The 26,000-nt window shown below is 49.4% G+C and overlaps 9 protein-coding genes across 9 annotated transcripts; 3 read left to right on the forward strand and 6 right to left on the reverse strand.

Annotated features, from left to right (window-relative positions):
* The first annotated feature begins 7 nt into the window (after positions 1 to 7).
* GGI43DRAFT_288835 (uncharacterized protein) lies at positions 8 to 3,603 on the forward strand. The gene has a single exon (XM_083201342.1). It carries the CDS (start codon positions 282 to 284, stop codon positions 3,213 to 3,215), a length of 2,934 nt encoding a protein of 977 aa, XP_083063274.1. The 5' UTR covers positions 8 to 281; the 3' UTR covers positions 3,216 to 3,603.
* Positions 3,604 to 5,387, reverse strand: GGI43DRAFT_432127 (kinase-like domain-containing protein; the record flags this gene model as incomplete). The annotated part of the gene is made up of 6 exons (XM_083209517.1): positions 3,604 to 4,106; positions 4,176 to 4,595; positions 4,663 to 4,857; positions 4,942 to 5,120; positions 5,199 to 5,240; positions 5,315 to 5,387. 6 exons carry the CDS (start codon positions 5,385 to 5,387, stop codon positions 3,993 to 3,995), a joined length of 1,023 nt encoding a protein of 340 aa, XP_083063275.1. The 3' UTR covers positions 3,604 to 3,992.
* Positions 5,388 to 6,396: 1,009 nt separating this feature from the next.
* GGI43DRAFT_381137 (DUF3807 domain-containing protein) lies at positions 6,397 to 6,900 on the reverse strand (the record flags this gene model as incomplete). The annotated part of the gene is made up of 1 exon (XM_083203076.1): positions 6,397 to 6,900. The coding sequence occupies one exon, from the start codon at positions 6,898 to 6,900 to the stop codon at positions 6,397 to 6,399; it is 504 nt and encodes a 167-aa protein (XP_083063276.1).
* A 139-nt stretch (positions 6,901 to 7,039) lies between these two features.
* GGI43DRAFT_288700 (uncharacterized protein) lies at positions 7,040 to 7,930 on the reverse strand. Its single transcript, XM_083201340.1, has 3 exons — positions 7,476 to 7,930; positions 7,282 to 7,405; positions 7,040 to 7,223 (listed from the first exon to the last, which is right to left on the reverse strand). Exons 1-3 carry the CDS (start codon positions 7,767 to 7,769, stop codon positions 7,168 to 7,170), a joined length of 474 nt encoding a protein of 157 aa, XP_083063277.1. The 5' UTR covers positions 7,770 to 7,930; the 3' UTR covers positions 7,040 to 7,167.
* Positions 7,931 to 8,330: 400 nt separating this feature from the next.
* GGI43DRAFT_397989 (Atg4 domain-containing protein) lies at positions 8,331 to 10,777 on the forward strand. The gene is made up of 2 exons (XM_083205175.1): positions 8,331 to 9,211; positions 9,710 to 10,777. The coding sequence occupies exons 1-2, from the start codon at positions 8,632 to 8,634 to the stop codon at positions 10,561 to 10,563; spliced, it is 1,434 nt and encodes a 477-aa protein (XP_083063278.1). The 5' UTR covers positions 8,331 to 8,631; the 3' UTR covers positions 10,564 to 10,777.
* A 2,993-nt stretch (positions 10,778 to 13,770) lies between these two features.
* On the reverse strand, positions 13,771 to 15,642 carry GGI43DRAFT_432129 (uncharacterized protein; the record flags this gene model as incomplete). Its single annotated transcript, XM_083209518.1, has 1 exon — positions 13,771 to 15,642. One exon carries the CDS (start codon positions 15,640 to 15,642, stop codon positions 13,771 to 13,773), a length of 1,872 nt encoding a protein of 623 aa, XP_083063279.1.
* A 75-nt stretch (positions 15,643 to 15,717) lies between these two features.
* GGI43DRAFT_432131 (uncharacterized protein) lies at positions 15,718 to 17,411 on the reverse strand (the record flags this gene model as incomplete). Its single annotated transcript, XM_083209519.1, has 1 exon — positions 15,718 to 17,411. Exon 1 carries the CDS (start codon positions 17,362 to 17,364, stop codon positions 15,718 to 15,720), a length of 1,647 nt encoding a protein of 548 aa, XP_083063280.1. The 5' UTR covers positions 17,365 to 17,411.
* A 908-nt stretch (positions 17,412 to 18,319) lies between these two features.
* GGI43DRAFT_381142 (uncharacterized protein) lies at positions 18,320 to 19,192 on the forward strand (the record flags this gene model as incomplete). Its single annotated transcript, XM_083203077.1, has 2 exons — positions 18,320 to 18,723; positions 18,778 to 19,192. 2 exons carry the CDS (start codon positions 18,320 to 18,322, stop codon positions 19,190 to 19,192), a joined length of 819 nt encoding a protein of 272 aa, XP_083063281.1.
* A 261-nt stretch (positions 19,193 to 19,453) lies between these two features.
* GGI43DRAFT_381143 (SMP domain-containing protein) lies at positions 19,454 to 23,140 on the reverse strand (the record flags this gene model as incomplete). The annotated part of the gene is made up of 3 exons (XM_083203078.1): positions 19,454 to 19,564; positions 19,628 to 19,906; positions 19,970 to 23,140. 3 exons carry the CDS (start codon positions 23,138 to 23,140, stop codon positions 19,454 to 19,456), a joined length of 3,561 nt encoding a protein of 1,186 aa, XP_083063282.1.
* Positions 23,141 to 26,000: the final 2,860 nt, after the last annotated feature.

A 26,000-nucleotide genomic window follows, 5' to 3' on the forward strand; every position in this document is an offset into this window, starting at 1 on the left:
CGCAACCACTTAACGCGCGCTTGCGATTGCTCCGTGCAGCAGTGAAATCGCGACGCGGAGCACCAGACCCATGCTCGGCCCATCTCGTTGCTCCCGCAACCATCTTTTATCCAAGCTTGGAGGTCTCGCATTTTCAATGTCCACCCAGGCTACCAGGAGATTGGCACTTGGTAGCGCCCAATGTCGACTCAATTTCAGCATTATTTCAATATCAATTCGAAATACTGATCTTTTCCTGTAGCTTATAGCGACAACAGCGTTTTAGCTTTGTTCGTGCTGCCATGGAACCACCAGCAAAAAGGCGGCGCATGAGCCAGCTGCTGCTGGACAAGGAAAATGTCGACGAAGACGACGATGAGCTCGCATTACAGCCATTTGAAGTTGAAGCCAAACGAGATCCGGATTATAAATTATCTATCGAGCGAGCCTATGCAGACCAGCGATTCCAAGCCACAATGGCGCATATCTTCGACAAATATGGCCGTGACTTCGAAGGCATCGGAGACGAGATCGATCTTGAAACAGGCGAGATTATCGTTAATAATGGACATGTTCGCAATATGCGAGATGAAGGCGACGTTGGAGACGACCTGAGAGAATATCTGGGCGAAGAAGAGGACGATGAAGACGAAGGAATACTCCTGGAGGATCTATTTGATGATGAGGAAGAATTCGGAGACGAGAACATAACAGAGCAAGAGAGAGATGCGATAATCTCTGGGAAACAATTTAAAAATAACAATGGGACGGATGAAGACGAAGAAGATGAAGATCGCATAATACAGGGTCGCGAAGCACCTCGCAAATCGCATTCAACAGCCTTGGTCTTGGGATCATCGTCGAGAAATGCATTGGGTGTTTCCAGAACCCCTTTGCGCGCCTTGCCGCACAAGATCTCACAAGGCAATATTTTGGATTTAGAGCCCACCGGGCAGTTACCCTTTGCCTCTTCACCACTTTCTTTCGATCGTTCGCCGTTCGCCATGGAGCCATGGAGCTTTCCTAGTCAATATTCTGATCCTTTGTGGAACCAGCCCGATTTATTTGCAGTCCACCAGCCGAGATCCCAGCAGTTGCCGATTAAAGCAAGCCGGTATAACTTCCCTGCGCAAAGCGGCCAAAGCTCGATCTGGGCACCTCGGTCTAAATTTCGAGATGAGGAGGATAAGCCGCTTCAATCCGTATTTGCGGCTACATTTGGGAAACATTTACTCACCAAGAGGAAAAAAGTCCTTCGACATCCGCTGCTGTTACCACCTACCAAGGCCGTGAAAGATGATGACAAGAGAGAAGAAGAGGATGAGGATGAGGAAGAGGATGAAGATGTGATTCTGACAGGGAAAAAGTCCAATGAGATTGAAGGTTTTGGCAATATTTCAGCGAATCTTGCCAAGAATAGCAAGGGGGTATGTGTCATAAACCTGTCTTCTGAGACAAATAAAGAACTCGAAGAGAAAGGAGTGGAAGGGGGATCGAGTGATAGCGGCTACAAGTCAATACAAAGCACTCGTAAAGCCAGAAAGAGAAAGCAAAGGCCGGATGACGATTTTACGAGAAATGACGCTCTGATTCGAATCGCTGAAACTTCAAGGGGAACTCTTCATCTAGATGATGAAATATTGTTACAAAAGCCCAATCAGTCCCATCAAAAATGGTCAACGGCTGAACAGCTCGATGAAGCTGATGGTCGAAGACGCTCTGGACGCATGAGAAAGCAAGTAGAATTCCTTAACAAAATTTCCTGGGCCGATGTCCTGGCGGGGCAGAAAGCTGAAAAGGAGGCGGCATATTCTCGAAATAGATATTGTGGTCAGCTTATTGAAGCCGAGGGTGTCTTTGAGGAGCGGCTTGCCTTAGCTGCACCGGAGGAAGATTACGTCCCAGACTCTGCTGCTGAAGATGAAGAAGGCTTTGAAGAAGATGAAGAAGGAGAAGGAGAGGAGGGAGACGAAAAGGGAGAAGCAAGAGACCAAGCAAACTTCCGTGGTAATTCGCCGATACTACGCGAAAAGGAAGCTCGCCAACCAGATATTCATGACGAATCTCGTGTGCCAAGACCAGAAGCATTTCCCCGCAAGAATGCGGATTCTGCATGCCTTCTCTCAGACGACGAAGCTCCTACCGTACTGTCAAAATCAAGGAAATCGATTGCTAAAAATATGTCTAAGAATATGTTTCCACTACGCGAAATTCACAATATCAAGACCCAGACAACTGCAAAGGCCGGCTCGCCAGAAATTCACAAATCTAAGAAGCCAGACTATTCTCACAGAGAGAATACGACGTCAAAAGACGTCATTGAAGATACATCTCCGATAGTCAATAAGAGTGGTGTAGCGCCGTTGTCTTCTTCACCCACTCGTTTTTCATCTCGAATTACTCTCGAAGGGTCTCTTGATGATAAGCCTCAAGCTCCATACACTTCGGCACGGAAGCCCAGATATCGCCAATCTGCGGAGATTCGCTCTTCAAGCCCATGCGCTCGTAAGAATGAAGACACCCCGAAAGCTACAGCCTCCAAGCAAAAGAAACGCCAATCAATGAAGCTTGCAACATCCCCCATCGTCATTGAAGACAGCTCCTACGAGACATCGGATGAGATTTACCATGTCGAATCTTCCCCTATCGCTGGAGCCTCTGCCTCTGTACCTATCGAACCTGCCATTCCCTCTCCCAGACGTACCACGTCGCCCCTTGAAGAGGTGACTCGAGCTTTCAGACAATCTGCTTCGAAACCTTCTTCGATGTTGCCACCTAATTCTCCTACCAAGAGCCCTTCAAAACGCACATTGTCAACGCACTCAGAGCCATCTTCGGCTGGTGAAGCCAAGACATCTGGCCCCATTGCATCTTTGCCATCTTTAAGCAACCCTCCCCAAACCCCTCGTCACTCGAATCGCCATTCTTTCAAAGTTCCGTCCTCTCGACACTCCATCTTGTCTTTGCTATCTGATGACGAAGATGAAGAGGTTGACGAGCTGGGCCGCAACTTGTCTCCCATGCCCAAGTTGCTTAGCTCTGCAGCACAGACGACAGCGCGGAAAGTATGGAAATCTAGTTTTCGCACCAGAGAGGTGTATCATACACCAGTTAAGAAGCGAACAACTGAGCCTATTAGTCCGGGTAGCATTATCAAGACGCCTGGTGGCACTTTGAGGGCATGTGGAGTGGCTGGATATAGATGTGGACGCGATTTTTGTTTTACGTGTTTATAGGGATAGTAATTAGCCTTTTCCATTTTTAAGAGAGAAAGAAGGAGAATTGACTGATGGCGTTTTACGGGATAGCTAGCGGACTGGGCGAATGGAGTAACATATCTGGAGATCTTTTTGGAAGAAAGGGAGGACACGAAGGTAGTGTGGAATGACGATGTATTACACGCTACCTCATATTAGCTAACCGCAAATCAAATAAATTGTTCCAAACCATCAAAAAGGGAAGCGAGAAACTATGGGTGAAAAGCCCACCTCCCTCCATCCCTTTCCTGTCTCGCACCCGAGCTTTGCAAATGCCCAAATTTCCTGAAACGCCGTAGACCGACTTGCTGCTCTGAGCTAGCTGAACCTTGACCGACTGAGTACAAAGTCGCTAGCTCTAGGGTTTTCACAAACTGGTGAAAAGATGTGGAGAGGGGAAAGGAAAGGAGAGAGTTAGGGGAATAGAGAAATTCTGTTCGCTGTAGTGTTTTCCTAACCGCTTGCTTTCTTTCTCATATCCAGCCACCGAAATATTGTTGTTCCTATCATATTCCTGCACGCTTTGACAACTGCAGAAACTTGCCGTTCATCATAAAAAGAAGTGTTTGCCCCTGTTTTTTTTTCGTTTATTTCCCATGACTCATCCCCTTAAAAATTTATTAGACAGCCCAGCCGAAAGAGTTGGAGTTTTATCTTTTGAAGAGGTATGGTTCAAGCGCCGGTGACGGGAAAAAGAGGCCAGAGAGATCGCGATACTTTAAAAGATAATAGAGAGAATAGAGCACCGTAGCCATTTCAGGACTTGTACGGTCCTCCGTTAGCGCCGATCAAGTTTTGCTTGAAAACCTCAGGGTCTCGAACAGGGTTGAAATAGGCGTGAGCTTGAGCCTCCTTAGCGGTCAGACGCTCCTATATTTGTTTCACCTAGCGTTAGAAAAAGTGGTAAAAAGAGAGTAGGGTCAAGTGTAAAAGACGAACCTGGTGGTCGTAACGCAGTAGTTTATCGAGGAAGTCAATAGCTTCGTTAGAGACAAAACGCTGATTCTCCGATGTAACGAAGCTGTGCCAAGGTTTCTTCTGGAATCGTCCCAGAATATCATCATACTGTGCATCCAACTCAATCTCGTACTTGTCAAGATAGTCAAATAAATCGTCTGTGCCAAGGACCTTAGCAATCTTGACCAGCTGATCAGAGTTACTGTTCCCATGGAAGAAAGGCTCTTTGCGGAAGATCATGGAGGCAAACATAGCACCGAGACTCCACATATCGAGGCTGTAGTCGTACTCCTGGAAATCGACTAGCAGCTCAGGGCCCTTAAAATAACGAGAGGCCACACGAACGTTGTACTCGGTTCCAGGATGGTAGAATTCAGCCAGACCCCAGTCGATAAGACGTAGCTGTACCCCGCAAATTAGTACATAGAGATAAACCTGACAAGTCTTGATGTGTCTGTTCGGAATGTACCTTTCTGTTCTCATGATCGATCATAACGTTATGAGGCTTTACGTCTCGGTGCATAATTCCCTTGCTGTGGCAAAAGTCCAAAGCCTTCAGCAGCTCGAGGATATAGAACCGCACATCGAGGTCGTTGAACTTGGGGTAGAGGCTTCGGAAGTCGGTATTGTTGACATACTCGAAAATGAGAGACGGAGTCTTACTCTGTGATTCGCCAAGGGAGTGTCCCCCTTCAGTCAGTTCACCGCAACATCCATAGCTTGCCAATGATGCCCATCGTCTGCTCACCTGGGAGTCTCGCACGACGTCGAGCAGTGCAACAACGTTGGGGCCGCCTGCCAAGTTCTGCAGAATCTTGATCTCTCTCTTGATCTTCTTCTTCTTGACAGGCTTGAGAACCTTGACGACGCACTTCTGGTAGTTGACGACGTTAATGCCTTCGAAAACCTCGGAGTATTTTCCCCGGCCTGTGCATCTTCTGATTAGCTACGCGTAGGGGACGGCAACGCGACGCGGCATCGAGCGGATTCAGGGAAGCCACATACCGATCTTGCGGACAACTTCGTAGTTCTCGAGAACACCCCAGCCTGCTCAGCATGTTAGCGCCGGTCTCTTGCAACCACACAGCTCGCGTGGACATGGGGACGGGAGATCTCCGCACTGATATTGACGCTGTCATAATCCCAATAGCTGCGGGGCATGTTCTGGTTGACGTCGGCGTAGACGCGCGCCATCTTGGCTGAAGGGGTCGCAGATATGCGACGCAATGAGGATAAAAAAAAAGTATGTTGTTGCGCTGGACGATGACCGCGCGGGAGGGTGATTCAGGCGAGGATCCCTCTTCTGGCGATGCAGATGAGAATCCAAAGGTGGGATGGGATGTGCCGCCAGACCAACCCCACATTGGCGCCAACGGCGATCTGTCATTGGCTGCAGCGCTTATCGCTTAGCTGATTTCGGTGCCAGCGGACAGAGATTTGAGCTGAGTCAGGCTGCCCAGTGGCCGCTGGGTAGTACGGATACATGTGAATCGGGCGCTGTAAGGCCTGGGCACGTTGTAGACCGAACTGTTGGCAGTTGCTTGCATGCACTATTTCTGTCACCGAGGCTGAAGCTGAATGTGGCTATAGCTGGTGTTGGACACTTGCTTGGCAGCTACACTTTATATTGAAGGATTCTGCGTAACAACTACAGCAGCTACCTTGTAAGAAAGTTACTACTCTTGCCAACTTGTTAAGTGATGTCACTTCTTGTGTAATTATCAATTTATTTTATGATCCTTTTTTGACCCAAGATACGATATATTAGTATTGCATTGCGCCATGTTTCCACCAGCCAGCCACTTCATCATATCTTGTCAGACGCATTCCCTATGCCTTAGTCTTCAAGTTAGCCTGAATTCTAAAGCCAAAATAAACAGCCTCAACAAATAGCAGGGAAAGAATGTGTAGCCTCAGAGAGAAGATTATATAATTACTCGTCACGTCGCTTTTGCCAGCCCTCCCCAGTTTTGGTCGTTGGTTCGTCAGGCTTGCATGCGCGATCTGACTAAGGATGACGATACAAAGGTTTTCATCATAATGCAGTACATGTGTTCTGGAACAACAAAAGAAAAGAAAAAGTAGATGACGCTTACCGCTGATTTTTTATTATTATGTGTTGGTAACTGAAATTTGCAAATTCGCTTGGGAGTGTGAGGGTGGCAAATGGGCCAGCTCGCCATCAAATATCATGAGTTCCACTCTAGTCATAGTCAAGAGAATCGAGCCCAGCTTCAACCACATCCCAGGTTCGCTTCCGTAAATCTGGTTTAGGCTCTTGTTTTACCGTCTTGGATTTCTTTTTCTTTTTCTTCTTGCTCCGAGAACTTGAGGGCGCACCCGGTCCATGGGGAGAGGCGGTATGTGTTTCATTTATAGGGGAATCTCGTGGCGTGCCTGATTTGGCCTGAGCTTGTTTTTCTCGTTGTCGTTCGAGTTCTCTCAGCTCTGAGTGCCTGAATATTTCGATCTGCTCATCTGTGAGGGTTCGTTTTACACCGTCTTCATAGTAGCCGAGACCATCATCCTCTTCTTCCTCCTCCCATTCCTCGTAGAGCTGATCCTCGGAGACATCTTGTGGTGGGAGACTTATGAAGCTTTGTCCAAAATCAACAACAGCTTCATTTGAAAAGTGACTTTGATGAAATTTCAATAATTCGTCACTTGATATCTGTGGGATTTTAAATGAGAGCTCGTCGGTTGGCATCCTGACATGCATCCGCAGGCTGAGGAAAGATTAGGCCGACGCTGCTTAAAATGGCGGGACTGGACGCGACCAAGACATTCATTGGTCACGTGCCACGGTTTGCAGCCTGACGCGAGTGACAAAGAGGCAGCGAACATTGGTGCATTCAACCGATATTTGCGCCGTGCATATATACCAGGATAGAGGGAGAGTAAGAGAAACAGGCCAGAGCATTACAAGCCATTTTACCACGCTGATGTGAGGTAAGGGCGTTCCAGCCAGCCCAGTCTATGTAGACCGAAGCAGCGCCAATGCGCTCTCAAACGCACGCACAACTTCCTCGTCTGGCCATAGCATTAGTTTTAGAATCAAACATCAAGTTAATTGTACGTGGGTGCTTACAATGCTGCTGCTTTTGGGCCATCTTTTCTTCAGAAATATTCACAAAGCGTTGCCGCGTCTGCAACCGCTTCACCGCTCGCTCGTCATCATGGGCCGAGGCAGCTGAAGACCATACCTGAAAATACTGCACGTAAAATTGACTTATTTTAGTATAAAATGTAGCGAGAACAATCAAAAGAGGCAGCATGTCTAACCTTGGCAAGATCTCCAGCCTCTTTGAGGATTTCTCGCTCTTGCTCATCCGCGTCCATCAGAGCCTTTTCATACCGCGCCTCAAAGTCGTCCCAATCAAACGGACCCAGGACGGCGGGTGGGTTTGGCGTCAGATTGCCGTTCTGCTGCCCAGCTGAAAGATCAGGTGTCTTGTCGTGTGCAAAGCGCGGTCTCTCGAAATCTAACACGGCTGTCTCATCTTTGGCGTTGAGGTCCTCTTTCATCCCATAGACGGGGAGGCGGCCCACGCCATTGGGCGACTTTGGTGAAGCCATGATGGAGCTGATGATGTTTGGGCTGCAGTGGATCTGAGATGATGATCCTTGGCGTGATCTGTGGCAGCGGTTTGGCGTGGACGAGAAGGGGGCAGGAAAGGGGATTGCGCCTTGGTATTGGCTGCTGTGTTGGAAGGGAGAATGAATCACTGCGGCGCTCTCTTGAGGCCGTTGTACTGTAGTGCAAAGGATGTAGCGTGAATGTGGCTGCAAATATGAATTTCTATCAAACCCGATAGTAAAAACAAAAAAAGAAAGGATGGACAAGAACGAGCTTCATCCGGTGAATAGGCCGCGCTAGCTGCCGTGATGGACGTCACCGTCACTGCGGACGTTGAATTGAGATGGAGGAGAGAATACTAGGGAGATCGACGACAACCTCGCCAGATTTCCAGACGCAGCGCCTCTGCTGCCGCTGGCCACGGTGGAGCCCTACAGGCAGTTGCCTGGCGGGCGGCCAACTAGAGCCGCGCAGCACAGCGGCCTCCGCCCTTTGCCTTGGGGGGTGGCCAGGCCCGGCAGTGGCGTCTGAACAGCTCAGCTGCCGGCCATGTCGTTATCGCACCCCGTGATCTCATGCCTTTAATCCTCAACCTCTGTTCTATTCAAGTATTCAAGCATCAAATCGCTTGCTCCAGAGAGGCTTGACACGCGTTCAGAGGCCCAGAATTCACATGCGTTCACTTAAAAGTATATGCAGACCCAGCCAAAGTGTAAAATTCTCAACTCGGCCCTTTCTTCGCTCCTCTTTCGTCATCCATCACTACAGACGAGCCAGTTGCCTGCATCATCCCGCCATATATAATCCATCACCCATCTCGCCATCTCAGCCCCGGCAGCTGCAACCATCAAGTACTACGATATGGAGTGCGACATCTGCCACCATCCGCATGACGCTCAGCGCCGGCCGTTCTTTTGTGCCGTAGACGCCCGCAACAGGATCTACGAGGGCCGCATGAAGCACCTGCAGCTCATGCTCGATAACGAGTCGCTCAAGGCGCAGATTGACGAGCTCCTGGATGACACAGCCAAACTAAACAAGCATACCTGGGATGAAGCGATTTCGCAAAGAGATGCCGCAGAGCAAAAGACTGATCAGATTCTCGCCGCCGCGGATAAGCTTCGCGACGAAATCAAGGCTGCCAGGGATGAGATCCAGGCTAGAAAGGCGGCACTCGCTCGGCGGAGATCCAACCTGGCCTCCGTCTCTACCGGTATGGTGGAGCGCAGGGCCAAGCAGCTCAAGGAAGTAGAGAAATCGATTCATATGCTCAAATTCCGATGGTCGCAAAGTGCTGAGGATATGGCTTCTACTCGTGCCTTTTTGTGCACAGAAGCCGTCCGGCTCTACGGTCTCAGAAGGATCACGAAGAAAGGCGGCACTGGGCGCTACGAATATCATCTCGGCAAGACTCCCATTGTAGATCTAACCAGCATGGACTGTGAGTACTCAAAACTTTCCATATTTTCCATCTCTTCCCAGTATTTCCCTGGTTCTTCATGTCGTTCACCCTTCTTCCCTGTTCTTGCCCAACATGATTTATATGGTATATATCTCTTTGATCCCCTGCCAACCCTGAGGAGGGAGGTGAGGGAAAGAGATTTGGAAAAGACGAAAATATACGGTATATATCTCTTTGATCCCCCGTCAACCCTAACGAGGGAGATGGGGGAAAGAGATATGGAAAAGAAGAGAACATTATGGTATATATCTCTTTGATCCCTCTTCATCCCTAACGAGGGAGTCGAGGGAAAGAGATATGAAAAGGCAAAAGAGAGATGTGTGCAGTAAGAAAAGAAAAGCAGGAGAGAAAGATAAAAACAGGGGATACAAGGAGAGAGAAAAGACAGGGGAATAGAGAGCTGTGGCAAGAACAGAAGAAGAGAGAGATGACAAGAACCAAAATCCTCCGCCCAAAATATATGCTGACTCTTTCCAGCTCTTTCGCCCGAGGTTATCTCAACCTCTCTCGCTCATATAGCCCATGTTCTCATGCTGGTTTCTCACTACCTTTCCATCCGCCTTCCTGCCGAGATCGTCCTCCCTCATCGCGATTACCCGCGACCAACCATGTTCACCATTCAGAATTCCTATCGCCACGGCGATGTTTCATTCCCCGGGACTCTCCTGGCTCCGACTCCTCTGTCTGAGTCCCCATTTGCCAATTCCCATGTCCCTCGACCTCGCCCTCTGTTTGTGGATAAACCCCTCCAGCAGCTCTCTAAAGAGGACCCTGCTGCCTATTCGTTGTTCCTTGAAGGTGCCACGTTGCTTGCTTATGATGTCGCCTGGCTCTGCTGTTCGCAGGGCGTGTCTGTTGGAGATAAGACTTCGTTTGAGGACATTTGCAACATGGGCCGGAACTTGCATAATTTGTTGATGAATAATCAACTCCAGGGCGGCGCCATCAATTTTTCGATGGGCGCGCCGGGAGCAGATACCAACATTGGAGGCCAGAATGCCGATTCGAACCAGAGCTGGATCGGCCGTTATGCGCATGGCACAACTTATTACAGCCTTGCCAGCGACGAAGGAACCGAGCTGATGAAGTCCTTCAGGCTGCCCAGCCCGCTGAAGCTTGCCGATAAGCTGAAGAAGAAGCTTCTTGGAGACGCGCCCGCTCCTGATTGGGAGGTTCTTGGCGATGATGAATGGAAGGACGAAGGTTTGCTGGGCAACGGGGCGTTTGATCCAAAGGCTGTGGGTATCAAGAATGGCGGTACTCCTGATGTGAGAGACTCGCCGCGGACTAGTACCTCGAATGGGTGGATGAAGGTCAAGAGTAGATACTAGGTAGACGATAGACCGCGTCTAGACCAGCATATAAATGAGCTTTCCACTCCAAAATTCCTTATTCGACTATACCTTCCATGATGTTGACTTTGCTACACTTCTTTGTGCAGCAAAAAATTTTTTTTATGATGTTTGTAGTCTTTGGTTTGTGGTTTGCCTTTTACAAGTGCATGTGGGTGATAGAAAAGTTCTAAGCACCTGGATCCGATTGAAGACCTTCTTTTTATCTTCAATATTTGGAGCTGAGAAGATGATATGGTTGACATGGGCCTTTCGCCCCCTGGTTCCGTCTCTCTCTCTTTTCTCAAGTGACGAAGCTTGTTGTGGTTTGAATCGAAGCTTGTTCTGTTTGTCCATGGGTTGGTCATGACCCGCTCCCAATTCAAGAGATTCTTTTGCCTCCCGTTTGGGGCCAGTCCAAAGTGAATATATGATATCCACAGTGGAGGGCAGCCAGACGCTTTTTTGTTTTCTCCCATGTTCTTCTTGGATGATGACCCGACTTTAATGGGGCCGCCAACGAACCTGCTCCCAATTCGTGAGATTCTTTGTCCTCACGTTTGGGGCCAGTCCTTTCGGAGGGCGGGCCGTGGCATTTTTTGGCCCCATGTTGTGTGTGGTTTTTTCATTTCTGTTCCGTAAAGTGAAGTGATTGATTTGTCGAGGAATCATCCAAGAAGGCAGACTTGGCTTTTTACCAATTCGAGAGATTCGTTTTCCTCCCGTTTGGTGCCGGTCCTTGCGGAGGGCAGCCAAGGCTGAGTTTGTCCAAGTCGTAAAGGCATGAATATATATATATTGACTAACCTAGACATTGGATTCCAGCGTTGTAGTTTGTTTTGGCTGGGGGTGGTGGCAGACATCGAACCATCATCATGACTTTAAGAGACAAGTTAAATTTCTGTTCAACTCGATGGAGACGACATGATCTCTGTGGTTTGAAGTTGGATCATGTTTGAAGCCGCTTCCAATGAGGATCAATTGTTGGATGAAGTTGATGTCCACCACCGTGCGGTCTTGAAAGGCGATGAGAAGTTTGAGTGTATATCGCTTTCGGGTGACCGATGAGAGTTCATGGTTGATGTCATGAAGCTCAGAGATTTTTGCAGGGCAAAATGGTTTGAAAATAAATTGGTAAGATGGTTATTCTGCGCAACGACGTAAAATGTTCTTGAGATTATCGTCGCGTAGTGCAAAAGTTGATTGGTAATAACTTGTTTCGCTTCTGATCTCTCTAAAATTTCCCCATTGATGATTTTATGTTCGAAGGAGGATCCGATGTAAGGTAGCAGAAGTAATTTCTGATCCTCCCAAGTTTCCCCAGTGATTTGTGTATCAAGGAATAAGATGTCTTGCGATCATGTTGTATTCCTAGATAACGAGTAGAATGAGTTCCCAGTTTTGAGCGTCGAAGAAATGCGTGAATAGCTTGATCAAAGCATTCTTCGACAAAAATGTGTGAATTTTCCCAGTTTAATGTGTCAAAGGCGAGAAAGTAAGTGGTATTTGAGTAATCAATTTGTCCTTTGACAGAAGACGGGAATCTTATGAAGCTCTGATCAAAGTAGAGGTCCGATAGCGACCAATTTAAAAATGTGTTCCCCTGTCGCTATCAGGTGCAAGATTCCCGTCTTGTGAGAGCAAAAGGATGACCATCTCGTATCCGTGTAGATTGTGGATGGCTGTTCCGCTGGAATATGATCTGGTCTGGTCTGGTTGTTTGACTTGATGCAGTAGTTTGGCTTGAACCATTGGTATGGTTTGGTTTGAACCAGTGGTATGGTTTGGAGTGGTAGCTTGCTTAAATCAGTAATTTGGTTCAAAGTGGTAGTTTGCTTGAGCCAGTGGGTTTGTATGAAGTGGTAGTTTATTTGTACCAGTGGCTTGGGTATTAATTTGCCTGAACCAGAGTTTTGTTTCAAGTAGTGGTTTGATATCGTTGAAGATATGACCAGACCGATGATAGACCATGGTTTTTGCTCTCAGTATGTCGCTGCCGTGGTTTGTGGTTTGAGCAGTGTGAAACTGAATTGGCAGCGACATGATTGCGAGCAGGAAAGCAAAGGCGAATAAGATGCTGTAATGATAGCTCAGTGGAGAGATAGCCGATGCTGTAGTTGTAGCAGATGCTAGTTGCCAGTTGCTACTTTGCTATCCTGATCGTGGTGCTGACTGAATGTGATTTTTTCGAACGCTTGTCGTGAGAAGTCTCTTGATAGGCGAGGTTTTCGACATCATTGCGAGCGGAACTGCATGCGAATGAAGTATTCAAATCTTTGCGCTGCCATTCCGATGTATCGCAATGATTCCCCGAAGTTTCGTGTCTTTGATGTCAAGCTGTGTAGATGCTTTCGACATTTCCAGACACTGGAAAGGTGACGATCACAGATTATGATGCTTGTTGAAGTAGAATGAAGATCCATCTGTGGTCATTGTCTCCTTCCCATGTGAGCCTCCTTCTGTATGATTGACTGAGCAGAGCAAGAGTAAGAAGATGCTAAAATTTGCTCGTCAATAAGAGTGGATAAAAGTCCAAACAGAAACAAGTGATTATGAATCGAGGCTCGGGTTCCATCAATGTGTCATTGAAGACACAGGACAAGGCGAATTCAGCAACAAAAATACGAGCAAAAGAAAGTGCTGTACAATGATGTGTTCATCTGAATTGCATGTCCTGAAATTGCAATAAAGCTCTCCTAGATGGTGTGAAAAAATGAGTGTGTGTCAAAACATATCCTCACAATATGCACATGACAAGGGCGTAAAGAAGCAAATTGGTCGGCGTAAACTGAATGACTGACGTCCGCCTTCCAAGTCTCCGACAGAAGACAAGTTTTGCTCAGTGCCCAAATACACCATCGAAAAAATCCCTCAGGAGAGCCAAGCTCAGCTGCTTTCTCAGTCGGTTTCCAAGTTGAAGATGATAGTTGATCGTCTCGGCAGGTGTCTAAAAAAGATGTTCGACACGAAATGCGCTCAGCTCCAAAATTGAAGAAGAGGAGTGATCGACCTGCGCAAACCCAAGATTCTCAAAACCATAACTCTGAAAGAAAGAAGATCCAGAGTCCAAACGGAAATCCGAAAAAAGAAAGTAATCGAAAAAGCAGTCGGGGAGCTCGAATATTGCTAATCATCATCCATCATTAAACATTAAAATGAATGATTAAAAAATTAAGAAACAAGAAAGGAAAGAATGAGCATAGTGTATCATCTTTCGTCTGCATTGCCCTCATGCAGAACTTCTCTCTGAGCCTCGCTCGCTCGGATCGCCTTCATAACGGCAGGCGAAGCGAGAATCACCTTTGCCGCTCCTTCATCTTCGGCATTCGCTCCACCATCAGCATCGCTTCCAGCGCGAGACAAGGCTTGGAAGGATTGCGGAGATCGAAGCTGGGCTTCTCTCTCTGCGGCGTCCGGTGAGCGAATGAGGGCCGAAGACTTCTGCGGTAGCTTCGGGTGAAAAATGGAAGCAGGCCGGCGCCTCCTCATGGCGTTGCGCAGATCCCGAGCTAAGCTCTCTTCCTTCTGCTTCTTCAGCTTTTCAGCATCGGGGGTCTTGACTTGCTGCGGCAACAGGGTCATGGGGGCGGGAGCCGCGGGCAGAACAAGATTTCCACCAGGGAGAACGAGTCCTCCCATCCTGATAGGCGCAACCTCGACCTCTTTCATTCGGCTCGGCTCAGGAGTCACAATGATCGTCGGGATTGTGACTGGAGTTGGGGGCTCAGTCTCAGGTTGTTGCTCTTCACCAACAACTGCTTCAGAGGCCAGGGTGGCGTCGTCGTCGGGGGACTCAGAACTGCCCGCCTGGGTATGGTCCTCTGGAGCTGGCTCTTGCGCCTCTGTGACTGAGTCCGGTCCAGATACAAAATCGGTCAGGGCTAAATCCACTCTCGAAAGGTCGTCAGCGGCGCTTTCGGTCGGAGGATTGGCCTCGACTGTCCGACGAATGTTGAACAGATCGTTCAACGATAGATTGGTGGCGGTACCAGCCGAATTGTCCACCATGTCAGGAGGGAACGCCCAGAGGGGTGCGACCTGGTCTGGTGACGGCGATCGTGAGAACGATCGTGGTGGTGTCGCCGCGAGCATGGCGGCCTCAAGCTCATCAGCGAGGGAAGACCCAGGCGAGAGCACGAGAGAAGTAGGGGAGAGCTCGAGCGAGGGGGAACCCTCGCCAGAAAACCCAGCCTCTGATTCACTCGTCGACCTGGCGCGAGTCGGAGTCTGCGGAGGCGTACGCTCCAGCATGAAATCGAACATCGCCTCCAGATCGATTGAGTCCTCCTGCTCATTCCAATCTTCATCATCTTCACCCATGTAAGGCGATCGCGGGGACGATACGCACTGCTTGGGTGAGTGAGCAGCATCCGGAACGATGTCGTCGACGGGGGGGATTGGCTCTTCAGGTTCTGCCATCTCGACGACGTGGGAAATTGACCCGTTGAGCTCTGTCGTATCGACGACAGTTGGGGTTGGCTCTTCGGGTTCCGTCATCTCGATAAGAGGGGGAATTGGCCTGTTGAGCTCCGTCGCGTTGTCAGTGGGCTCCTCCGGCTCTGCCATGTCAATGACGATGACAGGGGGAATTGGCTTTTGGAGTTCCACCATGTCGACATTTTCCTGGGATCGTTGCTGCTCCTTGATGATGACGATGTCCTCTGCCGAAGTAAGAGCCAACTGAGCCAAAGCTGCAGTTAGGAACTCTACCTCAGCGTCGGGCACTTCGCTGCTAACTGGGTCCAAGGAGGCCATAGCTTCGTCCAGACCACGAACCCGAAGGCCGGCTGGAACGAAGAACTCGGAAAATGGCGGCTCCTCGTCGGTGACCGAGTCATCGTCTGAATCGGAAGGAGGCGCCTCACGGTATGATCCCCAACGTAGGGTCAACCCGGCGTCTTGCATCACTTCGTCTTCGTCGACGATGTTGGCGGCGGGGGTAAAATCGGCGACCGCAGGAATGGTCGCTAACCACGCTTCGTACTCGTCGAACCAGGAGTCGGCGGCTATGGGAAGCGTTCCATTGGAAGCGCCGGCAAGAAGATCGTCAATATGACAATCAAGGAGGTCGGGATCCATGTTGGCATAATCCACCTCCAGGTATGTGTGGCAGTCAGCAGCTGCAAAGAGGTCAGTCTGAAGATCGATCCCATCCTACTGGGCCTCGACAACGATCTGAGTGCTCTGGAAAGCAGGCGACACGTCCAACCATCCGCGGGTTTCATCGCAGCTGACAGGCTCCTGACCAGCAGAAGACCATGGCGCCGCGACTTCCAATGGCAGGATGGTTCCCTGGGAGTTGGAATTATCCCAACACAGATCATATAATGGCCTTGGTACCGCCATCCCCGCGAGGGGCTCGGCATCAGCCATCTCAACGTCGGATTCCACCCCATAGGAGGTCTCATCCTTGTTGCCACCGGTGACTGGGAGCCCATCGTAAAACGACGACTCCGCGACAGACACCACTGTGGACCAACCTTCACCGTCCACCTCCATTGAGGTCTCAGGTTCCTCGGTCGGGGCTGTGTCGATGTTCAGCAGGCTTTCACCTTCCTCCTCATACGAGGTCTCCAGTTCCTGGGCCGCTTCGGGTACCGTGGCTCTCGACGAAGCCTCGCCTTCCACCTCAAATGAGATCCCGGGGTCGTTGGCTGGGTCGACTTTATACAGCAGGCCTTCACCATCCTCTTCTAATGAAGACTCAGGTTCCTCGGCGGAGCTTTCACCTTCCTTCTCATACGAGATTTCCAGTTCCTCAGCTCGGCTGTCTTCGTCACCCTCCAGCAAGCCATTACCTTCCACCCCTGATGAGGCCTCGGGCTCTGGTGCTTTCGGGCCGGATCCGACCAGACCTTCACCTCTGGACTCCTTCTGGTCCGCGGGTTCCTCGGTCTCTATTCGTCCATTGGCAATCGTTACGTCGTTGGTGACGTTCCCAGACTCGAGATCAGTGGGCCAAGCAGAAGACGGAGTCTCTCTTGACTGAGGCACTGATGGAGCAGCCGAAGCGTGCTCTTCTCTGTCGGATGTTGTCGGCTTCAGATCGATAATCGGTTGCTCAACGGCGGTTCTCTCATCCTTCTTTGCTGCCAGGATTTGTCTGGCGCGCTCCTTCACAAACTTCTTAAATCGTTCTTGGTCTCGCAGCTGCTCCGCTGTGAAGGACGGCTTAACCGAGCGGCGTGGTCGTTTACCCCGAAGGATAACCTCAAGGCCAGCTTGGTTGAGGCCGAGCAGGGGAGGGCGCGAGCGTAAAAATTCCAAGACGAGATTTCGGTTTCCGGAGGCTGCCATCTGCTGGGCCACGACGCGATCGCCGGTGGACCCAAGCTCCATGGGGCAGTAGCATTTGACGATATAATCCGAGAGGTCGAATTCGAACTCCATGGCGGCATGGATTCGGCGGACTATTTCGTTGGCAGCAAGACGAAGAACTCCCTTCAGGCCGAACCAGATTATCATGGCAATGACTGGAACGCCTATCCAGAACCACGCGAGAAATATGAAGTCAATCGCGAGATCGACTTCATGACGTAGGTCAGCCGTCGCGGCGGCCCACGGCTTCCAGTACCGAAGTAGGGAGAGCCAAGACACTGCGGCGACGACAAAGTTCTTGTCCGGGGCGAATGCTATGACAAAGGCGAGGTATGAGAGGACCGATGGCCAGAGGGCGATGGCCATTTTCGTGCATAGGCACACAAGGAAGAGGAGAGCCCATAGGGCTGGGTAGAAAGCGATATCGCCAATGCAGGGATCATTGGGATAGGGAGCGAGTCGGAAAATGGTCTTGAATTCCATTTTTGCTGTCAGTGGTGAGGTCGCTGGTTCGTTTCTGTGCTTGTTTCTTGTGATGATGATGTTGATGGTAACTGGAGAAAGAAAGGAGAGGAAAAGAGGAAAAGGTCGGGGGCACGGGGATTTTTTGTTTATTTCGTTCAGACATTTGCAGGCACATGACTTTCAGTTATTATTGGCCAATTGAGAGCGTTGTTTTTTTCACTTTTTCTTCAAGCTATGGTGTGCGTGGCTGTTCGCCAGCTGGCAGGTCGTGACAGCTAAAGCCGATATGGCTCTCACTTTTCCTTCACTACGCAGTTTATTGACAAATCTAAACACTGGTTTCCAGTTGGCAACATCAGATGAAAAACAACTGACGGCTAGGCAACGCCAATTCGTATGCCGGGTTTGATGGCGATGAATAACCAAATGGTGATGGGATATCTCAACCACTTATGCGCTTGGTGTTTTCATGTTTTCATGTTCTGCAACAGTTGTCAGCGCAATAAGTCCACATCTATTAAGAAAAGTTACAAATAAACTAAATGGAATTACTCACTTACAGTATCTCTAAATCTATGATTACTCAAGGTTTGCAAACATGGCTCTATAAATAGCAATGTCCAATTAGTTTGCGCTGTTCTCCTGCGGCGCCATCAGTTTCAATGCCATGTCGTTGAATCAAGCTTGCCTCTGCGGCACCCCACTCCTAATTAGCTACTATTAGGTACAGTACCTACTGTCGCTCGGGTACAAGAGCCCCATGCACAAACTGGCCTCGTAATCCCAGGACGTGGCGTGCAGAGAGGGGGCGGCTCTTTCCGCTACTAATTTCTTAGCTGTGCTGACAGCGCAAGCCACGAACAAAAGTAAACAGCTGACACTGTCTGGGACCTCATCTCCTCCTTATAAGCCTGGCCAAGTCTCGCACTCCATTCACCTGCAACTCGTCGTCTATTCACTATCGCTGCTTCTCATGGAGGAATCAGTCACTGACGCGGCGGCCCGTCCGCTGCGCATCGCCGCTATCGTGTCTTTCGTCCCGTCCTTCGGGCTGTGCATCGCCCATGGTGTCTTGTCGGGCATGGTTGTTCCAGCTATTGGCCTGGTTCCGCAGGCCTTTTCTGTTGCTACTTCGATCGCGCTGCTACGTGCTACTAGAAGCCACAAAGATGCCGACGCCGAGTCTGTTGGATCTGCGCAGCGTGGCGGCTCTTCTATCCGCGCTTTCTTGACGCATCCCATCATCGTGTTTCTCCACGACACCATACTTGCTGCATCTTTGATGCTCGTCCTCGTCATGACATGGATCCACCCCAACCACTCAGTTTCGCTTAGTATGCTATCTGCCTATGCGACTCTGCCCATCTTGACAAGCTTGTGAGTCTCTTCCACGCCGTACAGAAGGTCTTTGTGCTTACGTGTGTCATATAGCTTCTGCCACCTCTTTGCTGCGATTCTGGCCGTCTATCAGGGGCTCGGTATTCATGGCTACTTACAGTGGGTTGCCTGGCAAATCCTTCCTCCAAATTGTCCAAACTGCGAACATCACCTACGGCCCTCTTCGCTGCCTGAGATCCCTTGGTTTCAGAGTATTAAGAATTTGAATTTGGGTCTAAGATATCCGTGGCACCGCAGTGATGCTCCCTTGCTAGCTCCCTCCACTTTTATGGACGAAGACGATCCTGAACGCTACCGCGATGATCCTGAAGACGATGAATCTTCCCCAAAGCCAGTGACCGTTCAGTCGCGATCGAAGCGGAACCGTAAGAGCAGCGCCACTCCTGAACCATCCAACGAAGCCTTGGAAGCCGACTTGCTTGGGGACTCGACTTTGAGAGATGACTAACTGGACGAAGGTCAAATGTTTTAACGCCAAGAAAAAATCGGGCTTACCATAAAGATTACGACTGAAAATCCCGGGACCGACTCTTTATTATGCTTCCACCTACGTCTTTCTTCACAGCTTTTCTTTCGTTTGCATGGGGTTCTTTTGGAGGTGTAGTTTATTAAAGTTGTCATTATAGCTAGATTAGCCACTGTCATTATATCATAGCCCATGATCGTTCTGAATACTATATGATATCCACCTATTTTTGGAAAGGCGACGTTATACCTCAGTTTCAATCCCAGCATCTTTGCTACGGTGATTAAGCAGATTAGTGACACTACTTTCTGCCTTGTCCACCTTATGTTTCACCCATTTAGCTGTCCGAGGTACCTGCATTCAAGGTTAGCTTACTGTCAGGCTACTCTCTCCCCTCTCCTTGCAATCCATTCTTACCTTCCATTGCATAAGCCCACGATGCTGTCTGTGTAGGGCTTTGTCTCTCCGTTTATAATCTCGTATCTGGTCTAGTGGACCTTGTTTATGTTCTGCACTACCATCAGGTATATACTCGTGCTCATCGGAGCTATCGTTATCACTCGAAATCTCCTCGTCCACAATTCCCGCTTCTCTCTCCATCTCGTCGTCTCTCAGACTATCTCTTGCGGCATCGATTACTTCAACCACATCTCGCATATGCTCATTACTATTAGCCCATTCAGAATGTGCAGCGCCCTATAAGGGAAAAAAGTTAGCATTTTTCGTAGTACTGTAGGGTACGTAAAAGGCCAAACTTACCATTCCTGGCCAAAAGGTGACTTTTAGCTTGAGAGTGCCGACTTGCTCCCCACATTCGTCCAAGCAACACGCTGCAGCCCTCTTGATATCGCCCTTCCAGATTGGGAGCTCAAGAACTGTCTCTTCTCCGTCCGGGATATCCTTCAACCAGAACACACTGAACGCGGTTACCTTATCTCCAACCAATTTCTTCTTATCTTTGAAGGCAATAGACAAGCAACTGCTATATCGTTTTTGGACGGCGAGGTTGAGAGGTCGGTCTTTGCTTGCAGCCCACGTTGCCTCATCGGCCCCACGAGAATACATTTTGGCACTGCTGATGTCTGTTCTCAGCTTGAGTTTCGCATGTTTCAACTCTGGAGTGCAATCTGAACTCGTTGCTACTGGTTGAATGTTCACTGTACCGTACTGCCATCCGATAAGACTGCGCGGAGCTTGAAGCTGGACGCTGCGCCATACCATGGACAGTCTGATCTTTCCGTATCCAATACCTCCAGATAGGGGCCAGAATCCATTCCTTTGCGAGCGCTTTTCAAATACATCGCTTAAACGCAGGTGGACAATTCCCAATAATGGATGGTCTTCGTGCAGCCTCGAGTCTCTAACAGAGATATATACTTCGCAAGACCTCCAGTCTCGAATAAAGCGCTCGCAACTGGCGTTAAAGAATGGCTTTGTATTTTGGGGTTTGGTACGCGTTTTGTATGTTTTATTATGGTTGACGATGACTGTGCAGTAAGCACTTGGCAGACCCTCGCCAGTCTCTTCATCGCTCGCACTTCCATCTTTATCCTTGAGATTTTTGCTAAGCTTCTGAATTTCGAGGCCGGTGATGTTGTGAATCTGCAGGCTCAAGATGCCACTTGGATATCCATCTGGAGGTGGTGCCGAAATGATCATTGCGTCTTGTTCTGCCTTGAGCTCCTGCATCTTTTGCTGTTGCAGCTCACTCTCATCACGATTGGACGCGCCTTTGAACATGGCCTCTCGAAGCTTCCGCTCGCACCTCTCGCTGACTTTTTCTTTCAGCTGCTCCATTGTTCTCACTTCCGGATCGTGAGTCTGCTGATTGAATTGGCATTCTTGGATCCTTGCTTTAGAGAAATAGCCGACACTCCATTCGAGCTTTCCGGGCATATCATCACCAGATCTCAGCGCTCTGAAGCCATCTGTACGATCCCACATGCGTCCGTTCGACTCATCCCTCTGCATAAGCTCCTTGAGATCGACTTCAATTCGTCCGAGGTCATCGTCCGCCGTGAACCGATCTGAATCCCAAAGCTGTACTCGCAGTCTTTCATTGATGTTTAATTCTTCGGGGGTGACTAGTACAAAGCAAGTCTCGTACCAATACGGTTCCATTTCAGATAGCAGAACGCGCGTGCTCCAGAGCACTTTGCCAAACTTTGCCCATCCGACAGATACGTATGGATCTGAGCTAGAGTCCTTGAGAAGCGGTATACCCGAATCTCCCATTTTAAAGTCGTAGCCGCGCTTGATGTGGACCATGAGAACACCCTTTGCATATGTATCCTTCTTGAAGTCGTCTCCAGCGAGCATGTCTTTGAGGCTCAACGTGAGACTCTTGGGCGCTACATACTGCGCCATTGCTGCGTCAACAGCCGACTGCACGAAATTGCTTATGAATGGTACGTCCATAATGTTCAGGCCATGCTTGCTCAGAGGCACACAGCTCAGATTCACTTTAGGCTGGCCGAGCAGTGTCAGAGTGCAAAGGTCAAAGAATGGAGGATCCGGTGTGAGCTGCAGTCGCAGTCTCATGGTGCCAACAGCTCCGTGCAGGTCAACCCAAACGGGAATCTTCAAGTTTCCAGGAAGATAGAAAGCCAAGTAGAGGTGCATATCTTTGGTCCTCTCTTTGAAGGATTTGCTGGTGGACCGCGTTCTGTATGCGAAAGCAACTTCTAAGTTGATGAAATCGCCTTCCTCGGCTTCCATACCTCTAAAGACTGATTTATCACTTGAGCTGTCGTTTTCTTCCGTTTCCTCCAGGCCTGTGTTGCTGCGACTGTCTCTGTCCTTACTTGAGATGATTTTGCCATCTTCTGTTACAGCTTGAGCAGCTGCTCCAGTGGGTAACCATCGAATACCGAGAATGCGCAGCGATTCGCTGCCCTGACCTATGTCGTCCACACTCACCATTCGTATCATCTTTGGTAAAGAAGCTTGCATTACATCTTCCAATGTATCTGCTAAGCTGGTGAACAGGTCGGGATTGATAAGCGGCCACACGGAACTAAGCAAAGAATTAAGCCACAGAGTCGTTTCTCGCTCGTACTTCTTCGTCTCCTTCTCCATTTGCCGGCGCTGCGCCCGCCATATCTCGTCTTGGATGGCACTATCGACCTTCTTGGCCGTCCAGTCTTTTACGCTAAAGATGAGAGCGCCAAATGCTCCTGCACCAGCACCAACTAGAGTGGACCATAGGAGTAATCTTTGAGCAGTGACTGCCCATCCCACAGCCTGACGCATATCTATATGTATTGTTTCACGGAGTACGCAAACGACGGCCAAGATACTGCATGCGCCGGCGAGCGAGGCTAAAAAACCCTTATTGCTTGCGCTGACAATTTCTTGACGTAGGAAATCGAGATCGGGCGGCGGGAATTGGTTCATTAGAGCATGATGCTTCTTTTGCGAACTTTCTTGCTCCTTTCGTAGTTCGGAGTCGGACTTGTTCTTTTCATCTACCCCAGAAGCCGTCTTTTTTGTCTGCTCAAACGGGTCCTCGTTTACGTCTAGTTCTTCCAGAGCATTATCTGTGAAATCATGTATTTTTACCGGAAGGTGAGTAACCGGATCAGTGACTTCACGTTCGGCTCTTTCTTTCTTGGAATCCTTTTTTAGCTTTCGTGGATTGAATGCGGATGGATCAACCTGCGAGGTGTCTTCGATCGGGGGTTCTGCTTCTGGTTCTTCTGTTGCTGCTTCTACTTCGGCTTCGGATTGAGAATCGGCTGCTCCATCATCTTGGCTCCAATCTCCGGCCTGGGAAGAGCGGCCTTCGAAAGCATCGGTATCGCCCTTTAGTGCATCCTGCTGTCTGGCTTCTCTTTCTTCTCGATATCTGGAGATTGTCGGGATCGGATGTCGTTCGTTATACGGAGCTTCGTAGCGACGGGCATGCTCCACATCTTCTTTGCCAGCCATTCTGGAGCTCTACGTGCACCGCATTCACGTAGGCATGGATTGGGAGATGGAGAGTAGATTTAGCAGCAAAAGAGCATGCGTACGCATTGAACTTGGTTAAATAAATATCTACAAAACGAAAGAATCCTTTTTTAACCTGCTAAGATGTCAATTTTCATGCGTCGTGCTGTCATCCAGTCTGTGATCGGCATGGAGCATAAGAATATCACTTCTACGTCATATATTCGGCAGTGAGGCCACTCCCCACAGAATGGACTTGGCAGTACCGCCGCCATTACGTTAACCTTAATGCTCAATGGCCAATGCCGAGACACAAAAATAGATACAATTGGAATTTACTCTACGCGACTTTTGAAGGAACGTCATCAAGTTCATGCAATGTTGGAAAGCCAATCTTCTGGCTACAACACCAAGAAGAGGCAGATGCCGAAAAGAGCACCAGGCGAAGCCCGTCACTCCTACAAGTGGCTGTGCATGTTGACATGCCTGGAATATGAGAAAGCACTTCCACGGCGTCTCTAATACTATAGCGCCCGCAAGTCAGTCGCAAGCGCTGGGCGACGAAACCAGTATTCGATGATTCTGGTCCTCAGAATTGCTCTCAGAGTAATAGTGGGCCTTCTGCCAGAGTAGCGGCAATCAGAGACCGCCAATGGCGATGAGGAGCTCCAAATGGCAGTTTCAAAAGGCAGAAGATGGTGTCGCAAAAATGTGCTGAATCCTTCGCATCCAGAGGACCTCATCGGCTTTCGGGGCCTCTACTATTCATAATGTTTAAAACGCGAGCTGAACGATCATCCTGTTGCCAACTCCTTTCACGGTCCTTTTTTTTTTCTTTTGGTCCAGCCGAGTGGCTAATCGTGTCCAATGTAGCTAATGAGCGACGAGCATCCCTGGGCCATGTTTTGCGTTCTGCCGCACGAGCTCGGGATACTGGCGTAGCGACTCCTGTCCTGTCCTTCTCTAACACGCTACTACAAGTATCATCGGTACGTCGTACTTCGTATTCGGCTCCTACTTGTGAGTGCGAGGTCGTGGGATCGAGAATAATCGTAGGATGCAGATGGGAAGAGTTGACAAAACGCAAAACAGAGCAAAGGAACGATTCTGAGGATGTGAGAGGCACCGTTTTATAGCAAAACCTACTGGATCCCGCCACGTGGGAGTGTTGGAGGGCTTTGAGAAAAAATCGTACGATTCTTTCATCATCGCATAAATGTTTCCTGTCAAAGTATCGGTGCGACCTGTACGTCTACCAATGCAGACAGCCGCTTTGCCAATGCTGGCACAATTGCCAAGCAATCATCTCAAGAGTTTCAAGGCCTCGGATGGGAGGGGCCGCAGGAGGTGCGCTAAATCTAAGGAGAGGCCCCAATTCTAGGCGTGGGATTGGCCTCTCGTCTAAGCAGGCGGCCAAGAATCAAAATTGGTCATCTCCGGAATAGGCCAGTAGTGCTTTGCACGCAGAGGTGCAGGGCGTCCATCTATCAAGAGCACTAATGTTTTAGGTTGCTACTCGTTTCAGTTGAATACCCATAGTTTATCTCTTGTATTAGTCTCCGCCATTCTCTGTTCGGAAAGAAGAATAGGAGAGAAAGAAGAATATTCGAATAGTACGGAGCAGTACTAACCAGAATCTATCAAAGCTTATCAAACATAGATGGTAGGCAATCTCATATATTACCTGATGGAGGATACCGAGTCAATCGTTGGACCAACGGCATGGGGAAAGGAGAGATTCACGCCAGGAGCAGCAAGCTCGGGACAACCAGATAGCCGGTAGCGGCACTTTTTATTAAATCATGACCCAGTTGAAGCTGATAGCCGGAAAGTGCTAGAGGTAGTATAGATACTAGATAGATATTCGGTCTAGATTGTGGAGGGGAAAAAAATAAATAAATGCAAATCACAAATATCATGGTGTATCAGCCGAGCTTCGCGCTCCAAATCCCCCCCGCATGATTCCATCAAAAGGGCATCTCTGCCACAGCAGTGACAGCATGGTTCGATTTCGATAGCCAAATCGTCCGTTTCTCAAGCTGATATCACGAGATGCTTGGTTTTAAGTCAACAGAAAGAGCACATCCTGTGTCACAGTGATATGCTGCTTGGCAGGCCTCTTCATAGCGGTAGACCCCGCAGCCCATCACCATGCAGCTAATTCAGGGGATGCAACTCTAGACTCTTGTTGGTCAGCCACTGAAGTTTTAAGCGCCGAGCCCAGGGGACCGTTGCCGCATCAGGACTGGTATCGCCAAGCTGCTCCCTGACTAACTCCAGCAGGCCACTCACAGCGCGCGCAGAGCCTCGAAGAGGAGGGAGGACAGAGATGGGCCGGCGGCTTCGCTGTGACTGTTGAGACCTATTTTTGGGTGCAAAAAAAGCGATGCGGTAATGCGACCTGCAGGCGACTTATACGCATGTCTGTCCAAATCTCTGCATGTTGCAATCGATCTTCTTCAAATTCATCTCTGGACTCTGCCGTCAGGGTGCTGCCGAATTATCAACGCTTGGAGCACGTCCGTCAAAAGTGCAGAAGAGCTTCAGCGCACTCTCAAACGCACACGCCCCAAGACCCCCCGAGAGACCCCCTGAGCCAGCGCCCGAAACGCCGCTACCAGCGTCCCCTCCGCCAGCTCTCACGTTCGCCGTCGCACAATTCGCTCCACGAGAGTCTCACGTCTGCGCGCCGTGATCTTCAACCCTGCGTGCAGTATTTTTCTTCATTGTTTCTTCTAGTTGCAAGCTGTGCAGGCCACACAAGGACTAGTCAGCCCACAGCTGCCACCACAGATCCAACCCGGAGGCTCGAGCCAACAGCCCGCAAGACCTCATCGAGCCATTTGGCGGCGGTTCGCTT

The sequence above is a fragment of the Trichoderma evansii genome (genome assembly GCF_050947405.1).
Source record: "Trichoderma evansii strain SZMC 28006 chromosome Unknown GGI43scaffold_4, whole genome shotgun sequence".
In the NCBI taxonomy this organism is placed as follows: Eukaryota; Fungi; Ascomycota; class Sordariomycetes; order Hypocreales; family Hypocreaceae; genus Trichoderma; species Trichoderma evansii.